The sequence below is a fragment of the Mobula birostris genome, chromosome 8 (genome assembly GCF_030028105.1).
Source record: "Mobula birostris isolate sMobBir1 chromosome 8, sMobBir1.hap1, whole genome shotgun sequence".
Lineage (NCBI taxonomy): Eukaryota > Metazoa > Chordata > Chondrichthyes > Myliobatiformes > Myliobatidae > Mobula > Mobula birostris.
In genome coordinates this window covers 163,651,506-163,666,174 of record NC_092377.1, presented here as the reverse complement: position 1 = coordinate 163,666,174, position 14,669 = coordinate 163,651,506, and the positions used below count along the sequence as shown (strand labels likewise).

General features: G+C 46.8%; 1 protein-coding gene across 1 annotated transcript; it reads left to right on the top strand.

The window, feature by feature from the left end:
• Positions 1-2,372: 2,372 nt before the first annotated feature.
• LOC140201911 (phosphoglycerate mutase 2) lies at positions 2,373-11,311 on the top strand. The gene is made up of 3 exons (XM_072266703.1): positions 2,373-2,867; positions 6,530-6,710; positions 10,996-11,311. Exons 1-3 carry the CDS (start codon positions 2,454-2,456, stop codon positions 11,163-11,165), a joined length of 765 nt encoding a protein of 254 aa, XP_072122804.1. The 5' UTR covers positions 2,373-2,453; the 3' UTR covers positions 11,166-11,311.
• The last annotated feature ends 3,358 nt before the right edge of the window (positions 11,312-14,669 follow it).

The following is a 14,669-nucleotide window of genomic DNA, read 5'->3' as shown; positions in this document are numbered from 1 at the left end:
TGAACCAGGGGGATAACTTCACTCTGCACAACGTTGAACTGATTCTATGTCTTTCAAGGGCTCTTTACAACTCATGTTTTCAGTGTTGTTTTTTTAAATATTTTCACCACTTGTCTTCTTTTGTACATTGGTTGTTTGTCAGTCTTTGTTTATGTATAGTTTCTCATAAATTCTATTGTTCTTTTGGAGGGTAGGCCTCAAAATCCCCGGCCTTGCCTGCTTCTGGCTACCGAGAAAGAGGTCGAATCGCTCGGACAGAGATGGCGCTCAGTACTCGGTGTCGGGGAGCTGATCAGGGCTTGAAGTTTTCGGATGACTCAGAGCCAGATTGTGGTCAGCACGAAAGGGAGAGTTTTTCTTCCCTCTCCCGTTTGCGTGAGATGTGGGACATTTGAGAAACTTTGAACTTTACTGTGCTCACAGACTTCATCAAGTTATGGTATTGTTACACTGTTGTAACTATATGTATAATTATGTGATTTTGTCAGTTTTTTCAGTCTTGGTCTGTCCTGTGTTGTCACACCGGAGGAAATAATGTATCATTTCTTAATGCATGCATTACTAAATGACAATTAAAGGGGACTACGTGTCTTCATAATCTAAAATTTCTGCAACAAAATGATTCTCTGGGTAGTATATGGTACTTTGTTATTAAATTTACTTTGAATTTTGACTTGCACAGACCAGGCTGCAGGAGTATATGCTGAGGGACACTGCTCAGTACAGCAGACGTAAAGGCTCTGTGGGGAAGACCACAAGACATAGGAGCAGAATTAGGTTATTTGCCCATCAAGTCTGCTCCGCCATTTCATCATGCTTAATTTATTATCCCTCTCAACCCCGTTCTCCTGCCTTCCCCACAGTGAAGGAGAATGGGGATGAGAGGGATAATAAATTGCAGGAAGTGCCACAGCCTAGGTTCCATCCGCTCCCACAGAGTCAGACGGGGCATCGGAAGGGTCTATCACCCCAGCGTGTTAATGCTTAAAAAAACAATTTAATGCTACTGCAACACACACAAGATGTTCGGAAACTCAGCAGGTCAGGCAGCATCTATGGAGGAACATGAACAGTGGGCACTTTGGGCACAGACCCCTCATCGGGACTGGATGAAGGAGAAAGAAGCTGAGAGGTGACCTTACAGACGTTTTCAGGCTTACTACAATATAGGATTCAGGCACTGTGGATAATCACGGTCTTTTTCAAGGACAGTGGAGTCTAAAACGAGAAGAAAGAGGTTTCATTGTGAAAGGGAAAAGATTTAGAGCGGAGCAGATTTTTCACACATTGAACGAACTGCCAGAGGAAGTGCTAGAGGCAGGTTCCATCACAACATATAAAAGATATTTGGATAGGTACATGGATAGGAAATGTTTAGATCGATATGGGCCAAATAAAGGCAAAAAACTAGCTCAGGTGATACCTCAGTCCGTGTACATTAGATGGGCCACAGGGCCTGTTTCATGACTCAGATGGAACAGTGCTTGGGAGCTCCCAGATGCTGTTTTCAGAACAGAAGCCCTCTTCATCTTAAATGTTCTACATCATTCTTCTGAACTGTGTTCATTTTTGAGCCCTTGCTCTGGAATAAATCTGATTTTCGTTCTCACCCACTGTCCCGGGCCCTCTTCGACCGGTGGGCGTGGCCTGCCACTGATTGACAGGTTCTCTCGGTCCGGTGGGCGTGGCCTGCCACTGATTGACAGGTTTACAGACGCGGTCCACCCACTGCTGCCGGTGGGCGCGGCCTGTCACTGATGGACAGGTTCTCTCGGTCCGGTGGGCATGGCCTGTCACTGATTGACAGATTTATAGACGCGGTCCACCCACTGCTACCGGTGGGCGCGGCCTGTCACTGATGGACAGGTTCTCTCGGCTTGGATTTCCCGCTCCTGCCGGTAGGCGTGGCCTGCCACTGATGGACAGGTTCTCTCGGCCCGGTGGGCGCGGCCTGTCACTGATGGACAGGTTCTCTCGGTCCGGTGGGCGTGGCCTGCCACTGATTGACAGGTTTACAGACACGGTCCACCCACTGCTGCCGGTGGGCGCGGCCTGTCACTGATGGACAGGTTCTCTCGGTCCGGTGGGCGTGGCCTGCCACTGATTGACAGGTTTACAGACACGGTCCACCCACTGCTGCCGGTGCGCGCGGCCTGTCACTGATGGACAGGTTCTCTCGGCCCGGTGGGCGCGGCCTGTCACTGATGGACAGTTTCTATCGGCCCGGATCTCCCTCTCATGCCAGTGGGCGTGGTCTCTCTGATGGACAGGCTCTACCGGTACGGTCCTCCCGCTCCCGCTGGTGGGCGTGGTTTTCGCCAAGGTAGGCGGGTCTTCCGCCGACCGAGGGGTTAAATAGGCTCCTTTTCCAGGCGCGCCGTCATTTGGACCTCTGGGCCCGGTACCGTCTCCTAGGTAATCTTGCAGCCTCGCCCCTCGATTACAGTACCGCAATGGCTTGCTACAAGCTGGTGATCGTGCGGCACGGCGAGAGCACCTGGAACCAGGAGAACCGCTTCTGCGGCTGGTTCGACGCCGACCTGAGCGAGAAGGGGCTGGGCGAGGCGACCCGTGGGGCCCAGGCCCTGAAGGAGGCCGGCTACCAGTTCGACGTGTGCTACACCTCGGTGCTGAAGCGCGCCATCCGCACCCTCTGGGTCATCCTGGATGGCATCGACCAGATGTGGCTGCCCGTCACCCGCACCTGGCACCTCAACGAGCGCCACTACGGCGGGCTGACCGGCCTCAATAAAGCCGAGACCGCCGCCAAGCACGGCGAGGAGCAGGTGAAGATCTGGCGGCGCTCCTTCGACATCCCGCCGCCCCCCATGGATGAGAAGCACCCGTACTACACTATCATCAGCAAGGTGAGGGGTCTGGCCGGGGTGGTTTAGAGAGAGGGGACTGTGGTATGTATGGTCTCTGGGCCGGGGTGGGGACGGGGAGAGGGAACGTACCTGGGCTGGGGTGCTGATGGGGAAGGGGGGCCGCAGTCTCCAGATTTAACGTGGGATTGGGAGGTCCGGTTCCTGGATGGTTGCGGGATTGAGAGGGGAGACCACGATCCCGAGATTGGGGTGGGGAGAGGGCATGGTGTCTGGACTTGGGACGGGGCGTGTCGGCACCATTGCAAGGAAAGTTACCTCTTTATGCTGGGTGGGGGACACACTATCCCTGGACTGGTGCGGGGGAGGATGGAAATTCCCCTGGGCTGATGATGGTAGTGGTGAAGAGGGGTCCTTGGGCTGGGTAAAAATGGGGTGAAGATCCACCCTGGCGGAAGATAACAGCACTTGTCTGCCCTCGTGGAAAGTTTCTTTGATCCTTACGTTCGTCCTAAATCCTGGGATATCCTTGTATGTTAACGCAACGCACAGAATTGAATCCGGATTTCACTGCTGTAGATATTTTTTTGCCCATTTTGTAACTCTCCACATGCCCTGCGTCTCCTTCCGCCTGGTGGTGAAACGTGCAGTTCCTCACGATGCCTCTCTTGCCTATTCACACATTCATCGACTTTCATGTCATGGAAACTGTCCAGCGCCGCATTCTCCGAATTAGTAATTCTCAGATTCTGCTCCTGTCTGCCTTGTCACATCGGGTCTCTAGAAATGCGCTTGGGCACTTTGAAACTGGTGATTAGTGGGGCGTTTTCATTTGTAGACTTGACTCTATTCCCATTCGTGTTCATCAAATGCTGTTTGTGTTCATCATTTTCACACCCACATCTCTTCCAGGTGTGTGCCTCCAGGATGGTAGTAATGAGAAAAGAATCAGGTTTAATGTCTCCAGTATTTATCACAAATTTGTCTTTGCTGCAGCAGGACAATGCAGTAGATACTGGAGAAAAACAGTGAATTTGTACGTGTGCGTGTGTATATAGTTAAATAAGTAGAGCATAAATAAAAATATAGTGAGGTAGTGTTCATGGGTTCAAGGTCCATTCAGAAATCTGATGGCAGAGGGAAAGAAGCTGTTCCTGAATCATTCAATGTTCTGTACCTGCTTCCTGAAGGTAGGCATAACCTGGGTGATGGGAGTCCTTAATGATAGATGCTGGTGCCCATGATGGAGCTGACTTAAGTTTACAACTCTCTGCAGGTTACTTCAATACTGTGCAGTAGCTCCCCACCCCACCCCCCATACTAGATGGTGATGCAGCCAGTTAGAATACTGTCCACAGTACACCTAGAAATTTGAGTGTTTTAGGTGATGAGCCAAATCTCCTATTGATATATAACCGCTGTCTTGCCACCTTTATAGCTGCATCGATACGTTTGGTCCAGGTTAGACCCTGAAGAGATATTGCCACCCAGGAACTTGAAATTGCTTACTTTCTCCACTTCTGATCCCTCTGAGGACTGGTGTGTGTTCCCTCGTCTTACCCTTTCTGAAGGCCACAATCAGTTGTTTGGTCTTACTGACGCTGAGTGCAAAAGTTTGTTACTGTGACACCTCTCAACTAGCTGATGTATCTCGCTTCCTGTGTGCCCTCTCATCACCGTCTGACATTCTGCCAACAATAGTTGTATCATCAGCAAATTAAAAGATGGCATTTGAGCTGTGCCTAGCCCCAGAGTCATGGGTACAATATAGGGAGAAAGAGCAGAGGGCTAAGCACACACCCAAGGTGAGCAAGTGTTGATTGTCAGCGAAGTGGAGATGTCATTTCCGATCTGCACAGATTGTGGTTTTCTGGTTAGGAAGCTGACGATCTAGTTGCAGAGGGAGGTACAGAGGCCCAAGTTCTGGAGCTTTTTGATCAGAGCTGTGGGAATGATTAGAATGAGGGCACATCTAGTCCATGTTGTTCTTTTTCATGCATTGGGCAGCATTTTTGCTGTTTCCTTAGCATTTGTTTTTTACGAGGCCGAGTTGCTAGCTGAACACTGAACCCAGCACGAATAGTAAGCATGCAAGGGGACCAGCTGGATTCAAACCCAGGACCATGTGCCTCGAACTCCAGTGCTGATGCCAGTCCACCATCAGCTGGCAATGCCTAGCTCATACCGAGCTATTATTCTGCATAGTCCCCTTGACCTGCAACCAGTCTGTAACCCTTCGTACCCCTTCTTTCCATGTACTATTCAAACTTCGCTTGTGTGTTATTATATTTAAACGCTTCTGCCATTAAAATCAATATGGTGTAATATGTGGGGTGGAGACAGCATCTACCAAGAAGATGTAAGGTACTCCGCTACCCTGCAGGGCAGAGTGTAGCACCTACTTGCTTAGCCAACCTGGTTCAGATCCAATCAAATAATCTTCCACAAGAGCTAGAATATACTTTAACTTGGGTTCTGAGTCAGGATCTGGCAGCTTTCTGCTGGGGTGGGGGTATTTCTGTGAGGTGCAGGGGAAAGGGGCTGTTGTTTCCTTTTTATGCCTCTAGATTAACATTTATCTCTGAAGCTGGATCACTAAATAAGATTAAACTGTGATTATTACTTTGCCATTTGGGGAATACGAATGTATGGAAATTGTCATTTTACCTACTTTGCTGCACCTTGGAAAAAGTATTTAAACCATTAAAATTATCTGAGTTATAAACTGAATAGGGATTATCCTGAGATTATGAAAGTGTCTATTAATCAGAATCATATTTGTTATTGTGTAATTTGGCAATTCACACGCGCCTCTCATTTTTAGTACAATAAATATAAAAAAGTGCAAAGAAAAAGCAAAATATTGAGGTAAACGCATAAGATTCTGCAGATGCTGGAAATCCAGAATAACACACACACACAATGCTGGAGGAACTCAGAAAGTCAGGTAGCATCTATGAAGGGGAATAAACAGTCAACTTTCCGGGCCAAAGCATCAGGACCAAAAATAATGAGTTAATGTTTATGGTTTCCTGGGCAGTTCAGATATCTAATGGGATAGTAAGAAAGTGTTCATAAAATGTGAGTGTGTGCCTTCAGACTCCTGTACCTCCTCTCTGCTGGTAGCAGTGAAAAGACCGCATGTCCTGCAATGTTCCCTCTAAGGTAAGTGTGTGCACACACCTTTTGCTACTAACGCATAAAGGAATTTAAACTGCACACAGAAGATTGTCACCCTCTATCTTATTAGCATGTTAAGTATACAATCACATTTCCTTTCCTGTTTCTGATGCAGATGAGGAATTTGCAATGATTTGTCTGCAGATTTTAGAACTGGCTTATTACACTTTTCATTAAAGAAATTATTCAGTGTGCACATGTCACTGAGCAAAAAATTGCACAGCACAAGATTTTTGCGCATGGTGGTCATTACAAATTAGAGGGAACACTGATGTCCTAGGTGGTGGGGTTCCTTAATGATGGATGCGTTTTTTGAAGACGTGCTGAATCGTGAGCAGGCTACTACCCATGATGGAGCTGACCACGATGTAGCACAAGCCTTTTATCTGTCATCATGAGATGCGTATGGATGCACTTCTTGTAAATAGAGCATTAAATAGTCCTCTGAGTTTCTGAAGAGGCTGTGATTACGTTATGTATCTTGTAGCATAGTAACTGATCTGAGAATTATTTTTTGATCACAGGCAAGGCGCTACAAAGGACTAAAATCTTCAGAGCTACCAACCTGTGAGAGTCTGAAGGATACGATTGCACGAGCCTTGCCTTTCTGGAATGAGGTGATTGCACCACAGATTAAAGCAGGAAAACGTGTTCTGATTGCAGCCCATGGAAACAGTTTGCGTGGCATAGTCAAGCATCTAGAGGGTAAGAAATAACTTGTATGTGCCTTATATAATGCAGAGATACTTGAGAGATTCCTGGAATCAGTCTGTCGTTTTGCCTCAGTATCTGAGTCTCTGAGATGTGTGTGTGGGAAAGGGGCTTGTGCTGTTGTGGTTGCTTGCGTTCTGTGGAACATTGTGGGCATGCTATGTTGCTGCGACATTTGCATGCTGCCCCCAGCACATCCTTAGGTGGAACGCAAAAAGACGGATCTCACTGTATGCTTCCGTGTACAAGTGATAAATGAACCTGTACTGCTGCTAAGCAACAAATTTCACCTCATTCAAACCAGTGATGATAAATCCTGATTCTGTCATTTGATCCAGCAATGGCTCTTTCAGAATTTGAACTGGGGACGGGGAGTGAATATGGCATATGCAAAAAATGACCAGCGAGAGATCTCATCTAGGTTGCCAGCGTTCTTTATGGAAGGAAACCTTTCCTTTTCTGATTCAACTCCAATCTGCGAGTTAGAATTTGCACTTGATACTGACCTGATTTTTTCCAGGTCACCCATTAATGCCAATCAAGGCCTTTAAAAGTCATTTAAAGGTAGGGGATGAGATCACGTGTTGAGACATTAGGTAGCCTGCTGCTCTGAAGGAGCAGCTTGGGAAGGTGTCGATTACAATTGACATTTGAGGAACAGTTGGTTGAGCTCTGTGAAATTCCATTCCTGTCCAGGGTCAGAATTGGAGCTGGTTAGAAGCCATTGGCAGAGGTATTGCTGTTCATCCTATGCTCATGGATTCCAATAGTTTAAAGATCACTGTTCAATCTGCTTGATGGAAGTGTCTTTTTGACAGCAGTGGGGATCACTGGTTGAATTGATCTTGGCAATCCATTTGCAGCCATTTCATCACTATACAAGGAGACATCATCGGTGCACTGTTCATGTGTAGTGTGTCCTCCGAATGCTTGGCCTTTATATACTTATCAGTCAGCTAAGCCAATGCACTATTTGCGTGATCTCGCGTTGCAGATCAATGCACATTTAAACTGGCCTTGTCCAATAAAATAACACTGCAGTCAGGATTTGCTTTAGTAAATCATTGATCCACAAGCGTATCCTTTAGACCCTAAATGTTGGAATAATTCCACTCTTCCCTGTGGGGTTGATTATGCGATGTGCAAGCTCCAGCAGCTCAGCAATATGTTACCGACTGTGGGCATTGCTGAAGGAAACGCACCTCCAACAGAAGAACAAACTGTCCACAGGTGCTCTCTGACATGGCTGTTTGCAGCATTTTCTGTTCCTATTTCAGATGTCCAGTGTCTTTTAGTTTTTCTTCCATCATTAGGGCAGCACAGTGGCATAGGGATTAGCACGATGCTATTACAGCTGAGGGTATTCTGGAGTCTGGGGTGCAATTCCAGTGCTGCTCTGTAAGGAGTCTCTGTACATCCTCCCCGTGGAATGTGTGGGTTTTCTCCAGGTCCATCGGTCTCCTCCCATGTACCGGTATGTTAATTGGTCATTGTAAATTGTCCCGTGATTAGGTTAGGGGCAACGTGGCTCGAGAGGCTGAAAGGGCCTACTCCATGTTGTATCACCAAATAAATAAATAAATTAAATTAAAATTTAAGCAACACACATCAAAGTTGCTGGTGAATGCAGCATCTCTAGGAAGAGGTACAGTCAACGGTCTGCTGCGTTCATCAGCAACTTTGATGTGTGTTGCTTGAATTTCCAGCATCTGCAGAATTCCTCGTGTTTGTGTAAATAAAATTTAACCTCAGTAACCCTGGGTGGGGAAGGAAAAATTGTCTTGTTCTTGTTAACAGTAGCCAGGCAGCTAGAAGAGCCACTAAATATTAGGATGCCCTACATTATTTGGTTTTCTGATTTTTAATGCCCACCCCTTATCAACTAATTAATCCTGTTGTAGATCCTAAATGTAGAGGACTGGATTGAATTCCCCGTGGATACGCATTTGCACCCGTGTGTGTAAGAAGAGTGCACTACACTGTAGAGTAGGGGAGCAGACTAGAGGTGAAAACAATTGTTGGAATATTTGTTAAAAGAATATGGGACGGCATCATAGCGTAGCGGCTAGCATAAAGCTTTAAAGCGTGCCAGCTGTAAAATCTGGGTTCAGTTTCTGCCACTATGAAGAGTTTGTACGTTCTGTGACTGCGTGGGTTTCGTCTCAGTGCTCCTGTTTCCTCCCAGGTTCCAAGGACATATGGTTAGGGTTAGTAAGTTGTGGCCATTCAATGTCCGAGCTGGAAGTGTGGCAATACTTGCGGGCTGCCCCCAGCAAAAGCGACACAGTGAATTACAGTAATTGCTGGGAATTGACACCACCACCTGTGTGCTTCCAGACATGGAACACTACAGGTCCTGCCATCTACAATGTTGTGCCTACCTTTTAACCTACTCGAAGGTCAATCTAGCCCTTCCCTCCTACATAGCCCTCCATTTTTCTATCATCTAGGTGTCTATTTCAGACGTTCTTAAATGTTCCTCGTGCATCTGCCTCTACCACCACCCCTGGCAGGGTGTTCCACACACTCACCCTTTTCTGAGTAGAGAACTAATCTCTGTACCCCCTATGCTTTCCTCCAATCACCTTACAATCAAGCCCCCTGGTACCTGGCCTGGGAAAAACTCTCTGGCTATCCACTCAATCTGTGCCTCTTATCCATCCAGATCCTGTGGTCCCTCATCATCACTTACTGAAGGTGATGGGAATTTCAGTTGACTTCCCAGCTCAGAGATTTCTCCATGGAAATTAGGGCTATTTAGAGCTGTGATGAACTCAGTGGACAATGACCTCCTTTGGCCTTGTTACCATAGGGTCAGGTAGGCACTATTCAACATCGCATCATATAATGATCTTTATATCAGATTCCATTGGTGGTCGCATTGCGAGCAAAACATTTTGTTCTGATATCAGTTACGTATTGGCCAAGACATGTGCAATAGCACTCCCCCACTGTCTGTAAGGAGTTTGTATGTTCTTCCCCCTGAACATATGGATTCCTTCCGGGTGCTCCGTTTCCTCCCATGTCCCAAAAATGTACGGTTTAGTTGATTACATGGGAGTAATTGGGCGGCACAGGCTCATTTGCTACCATGCTGATCTCTGGGTGAAAATAAAACCTTTTTTGCTCTTTAAAATGGTACCTCAGGATATTTAAAGCAACACACAAAATGCTGGAGGAACTCAGCAAGTCAGGCAGCATCTATGGAAAAGAATAAAAGTTGATGTTTCAGGCTGAGACTCTTCATCAGGATTGGAAAAGGGGGAGTAAGAAGGTGGGAGGAGGGAAAAGAGTAAAAGCTGAAACATGATGGGTGGAAACACTGCTTTGTTGCAGTGTGAATTCTGTGCCTTTGAGTATTCCGAGAATGAGTACTTGATGAATTTCTGACTCTTAAGATACCGGCTCTGCGGAAAATTTAAACACAAGCCTCGCCCCATCGCCACTTAATCAAATTTATGACCCCACATGGGTGGGTCCCACTCATTTTTGTGTGTGAAAAGATTGGGGTCGATTTACTATTAAATGTCTCCGTAACCACTTCCATCATCTCACTCCCGACCCGGCCTCAGTGAATGCTAAAAATAGTGATGAACCCAAGCGGTGTAACTCGAGAATGGAGACCTGCTTCATAAAGGTCAGAGGTGCTGTGAGCAGCCGTGGCTGCTGTAACTAGTACCCTTCTCTAGGGTCATACACTCCATGGCCACCTCATTTCACATTAATCCAAATATCCAATCAGCCAATCATCTAGTAACAATGCATAAAAGCATGGTCAAGAGGTTTAGTTGTTGTTTGGACCAAACATCAGAATAGGGAGGAGGTGCGATTCTTTTGACTGGAATGATTGTTGGTGTCAGACATGGTGATTTAAGTATCATAGAAACTGCTGATCTCCTGGGATTTCCACGCACAAGTCTCGAAGAGTTTAAAGAATGGTGCAAAAATAATCCAGTGAGCAAGCAGTTCATTGGGTGAAAACACCTTGTTAATGAGAGAGGTCAGACTGGTTTAAGCTGTTGGCCTTAAGCTCACTATTAGAGGGATGGTAGTGAGAGGGTCACACTGTAAGAACTCTGGTCAGAACTCCCTTAAAGTTTAAAAAAAGGCAAAATCCTAAAAACAGGTTTAGAGATCGCCAGAAGATTTTGGGTCTTGGCAGTGGACTAGAACATTTTCTCTTCCTGGAAGGACTCTATTTTGTAAAAATTTTGATTTTAATTTTGAAGTATTATCACCTGGCCTCCGATCCTCAGTTTGTTGCTGTTACTCTTTCTAGGGTTGTCTGACGCTGCCATCATGGAACTCAACCTGCCGACTGGTATTCCAATTGTTTATGAGTTGGACGCTAACCTGAAGCCCACCAAGCCTATGCAGTTCCTGGGAGACGAGGCAACGGTGAAGGCGGCCATGGAGGCTGTAGCAGCTCAGGGGAAGGTCAAGAAGTGATGCAGAGGGAACCGATCCTGCAAGCAACTGAAAGCAGAGAAGTGCCTGCACCTACTACACACTGGGCAATAATAAATTGTTTTTGTAAAATGTTCCTGTAAGCAGTTATTTATCATGCAATGTTAAATTAAACATGATTATTAGAACTGTTTTTATCTGTTACTCAGAAGCAATGGCTTCCAAAGCACCAAATTGCACCTTTTACTGAACTTGTCCAAAAGTAAATGCAAGAGATTCTGCAGATGCTGGAACTCCACAGAAACACACACAAAATGCTGGAGGAACTCAAGTGGGCATTTTGGGAATGAGAAAGGAGGAGGAAATGCCAGAATAAAAGTGGGGGGAGGGAAGGAAAGGAGGAGACAGCTAGGAATAGGTTAAAATCAATGTAAATTGATAATACATCCTTTGCTGCTGGAGCCCCTTGTCAGCAGTAAGATTAATTTGAAATATTCAAGCAGTCTCGTTCACCATGAGTTGGGCCCAAAGTGCTAACTATTAACAAATGTTTTTGTGAGGAACAGCTTGGGTCTCAGAGGGCTGATTGAATTCTTCAAGGCAGTAACAAAGTACATTAATGAAGATAGTGGATGTGGTGCTTAGCAATTTTAGTCCAACAAAGCTCCCCAGGAGGTACAGTTCCAGGGAAACTTGGCTGCATAGATTCAGACAACACACATCAAAGTTGCTGGTGAACGCAGCAGGCCAGGCAGCATCTCTAGGAAGAGGTGCAGTTGATGTTTCAGGCCGAGACCCTTCGTCAGGACTAACTGAAGGAAGAGTGAGTAAGGGATTTGAAAGTTGGAGGGGGAGGGGGAGATCCAAAATGATAGGAGAAGACAGGAGGGGGAGGGATAGAGCCAAGAGCTGGACAGGTGATAGGCAAAAGGGGATACGAGAGGATCATGGGACAGGAGGTCTGGGAAGAAAGACAAGGGGGGGGGACCCAGAGGATGGGCAAGAGGTATATTCAGAGGGACAGAGGGAGAAAAAGGAGAGTGAGAGAAAGAATGTGTGCATAAAAATAAGTAACAGATGGGGTACGAGGGGGAGGTGGGGCCTAGCGGAAGTTAGAGAAGTCGATGTTCATGCCATCAGGTTGGAGGCTACCCACACGGAATATAAGGTGTTGTTCCTCCAACCTGAGTGTGGCTTCATCTTTACAGTAGAGGAGGCCGTGGATAGACATGTCAGAATGGGAATGGGATGTGGAATTAAAATGTGTGGCCACTGGGAGATCCTGCTTTCTCTGGCGGACAGAGCGTAGATGTTCAGCAAAGCGGTCTCCCAGTCTGCGTCGGGTCTCGCCAATATATAAAAGGTCACATCGGGAGCACCGGACGCAGTATATTACCCCAGTCGACTCACAGGTGAAGTGTTGCCTCATCTGGAAGGACTGTTTGGGGCCCTGAATGGTGGTAAGGGAGGAAGTGTAAGGGCATATGTAGCACTTGTTCCGCTTACACGGATAAGTGCCAGGAGGGAGATCAGTGGGGAGGGATGGGGGGGACGAATGGACAAGGGAGTTGTGTAGGGAGCGATCCCTGCGGAATGCGGGGGGGGGGGGGAGGGAAAGATGTGCTTAGTGGTGGGATCCCATTGGAGGTGGTGGAAGTTACGGAGAATAATATGTTGGACCCGGAGGCTGGTGGGGTGGTAGGTGAGGACCAGGGGAACCCTATTCCTAGTGGGGTGGCGGGAGGATAGAGTGAGAGCAGATGTACGTGAAATGGGGGAGATGCGTTTAAGAGCAGAGTTGATAGTGGAGGAAGGGAAGCCCCTTTCTTTAAAAAATGAAGACATCTCCCTCATCCTAGAATGAAAAGCCTCATCCTGAGAGCAGATGCGGCGGAGACGGAGGAATTGCGAGAAGGGGATGGCGTTTTGCCATCCTCTTGGTTCCCCCCCCCCCGCCCCCCCCGTCTTTCTTCCCGGACCTCCTGTCCCATGATCCTCTCATATCACCTTTTGCCAATCACCTGTCCAGCTCTTGGCTCCATCCCTCCCCCTCCTGTCTTCTCCTATCATTTTGGATCTACCCCTCCCACTTTCAAATCCCTTACTCACTCTTCCTTCAGTTAGTCCTGACGAAGGGTCTCACCCTGAAACGTTGACTGCACCTCTTCCAAGAGATGCTGCCTGGCCTGCTGCGTTCACCAGCAACTTTGATGTGTGTTGCTTGAATTTCCAGCATCTGCAGAATTCCTGTTGTTGCATAGATTCAGAATTGGTTTTCTCACAGAAGCCAGAGTGGTAGTGGATGGAGTGTATTCTGCCTGGAGGTTACTGTCCCATGGTATTCTGCAGGGATCTATATGGGACCTCTGAGTTTTTATAAATGACTCAGCTGAGGAAATGGAAGGTTGGTATTGTGGGCATTGATGGGATGCAGAGCCATGGCAGATAGAATTTGATCCAGAAAAGTGAAGTGATTCATGTCAGAAGGTCAAACTTGATGGCAGAGTAAAAGGTTAGTGGCAGGATTCTTCAGTGTGGAGGAATATTGATCACGCACTGCAACTTTAGATCCACGGACAAGTTGATAAGGTGATTAAGAGGCTTATGGTGAGTTGGCCTTCATTAGTTGAGGGATTGAGTTTGACAGCCAAAAGGTAATGTTGCAGCTCTGTAAAACCCTGGTTAAACCACAGTTGGAGTATTGTGTTCAGTTCACAGGAAGGATGTGGAAGCTTTAGATAGGGTGCAGAGGAGATTTACCAGAATGCTGCCTGGACCAGAGAAGATGTCTTCCGTGGATTGGTTTAGTGAGCTAGAGTTTTTCTCTTTAGAGTAAAGGAGGGTGAGGTGACTTGATAGAGATGTACAAGAGGCATAATATGGCCAGCCAGTAGCAATGGTTAATACAAAGGGGCACAATTTTAATGCATTTGAAGGAAAGTATCCGGGGGGTGGTCAGGCAGAGATAGTTCTGTTTGCATGGAACACACAGTCAGAGGTCATGAAAAACTGTTAACAAGAGTTTAAAAAGCTGCCTCCAGGATCTACTGTGCAGGATTTCTCATTGTTACAGACGGATTAAAGGCTATTGCAGGGGTTCCCAAACATTTCTTATGCTATGGACCCCTACCATTAAGTGAAGGAGCAGTGAAAGTGTAGCAGTTAGCACAATGCTTTACAGCATCACATTGGGTTCAGTTCCTGCCACTGTCTACATTCTCCATGTGGGTTTCCTCCCACATTCTAAAGCTGCACAGGTTAGGGTTTGTAACCTGAAGCACAGCGACATTTGCAGTCTGTCCCCAGAACATCACTGGACACTGCTGATCATTGAAACTAAAGTGAAATGCATCAATTGTGACAACGTACACATGATAAAAGCTAAACTCTAATTTCCAGCTCTGAATCTACAACTGCCATTTCGTCAGAAGTACCAAACAAAATGGCGCAGAAACTGAATGTGACAGGAACCATCCATGAAGGGGAACTGGGCAGTCAATGTTGCAGATCAAGACTCCTACCTGGATTATCAGACGTACCAAACTC

What these genes read in the sequence shown, in the direction of transcription:
- LOC140201911 (XM_072266703.1), top strand. Translation starts at nt 2,454, where the DNA reads ATGGCTTGCTACAAGCTGGTGATCGTGCGGCACGGCGAGAGCACCTGG. An exon ending in ACTACACTATCATCAGCAAG is followed by an intron (nt 2,868 to 6,529) that starts GTGAGGGGTCTG and finishes TTTTGATCACAG; the next exon opens with GCAAGGCGCTACAAAGGACT. An exon ending in CATAGTCAAGCATCTAGAGG is followed by an intron (nt 6,711 to 10,995) that starts GTAAGAAATAAC and finishes TACTCTTTCTAG; the next exon opens with GGTTGTCTGACGCTGCCATC.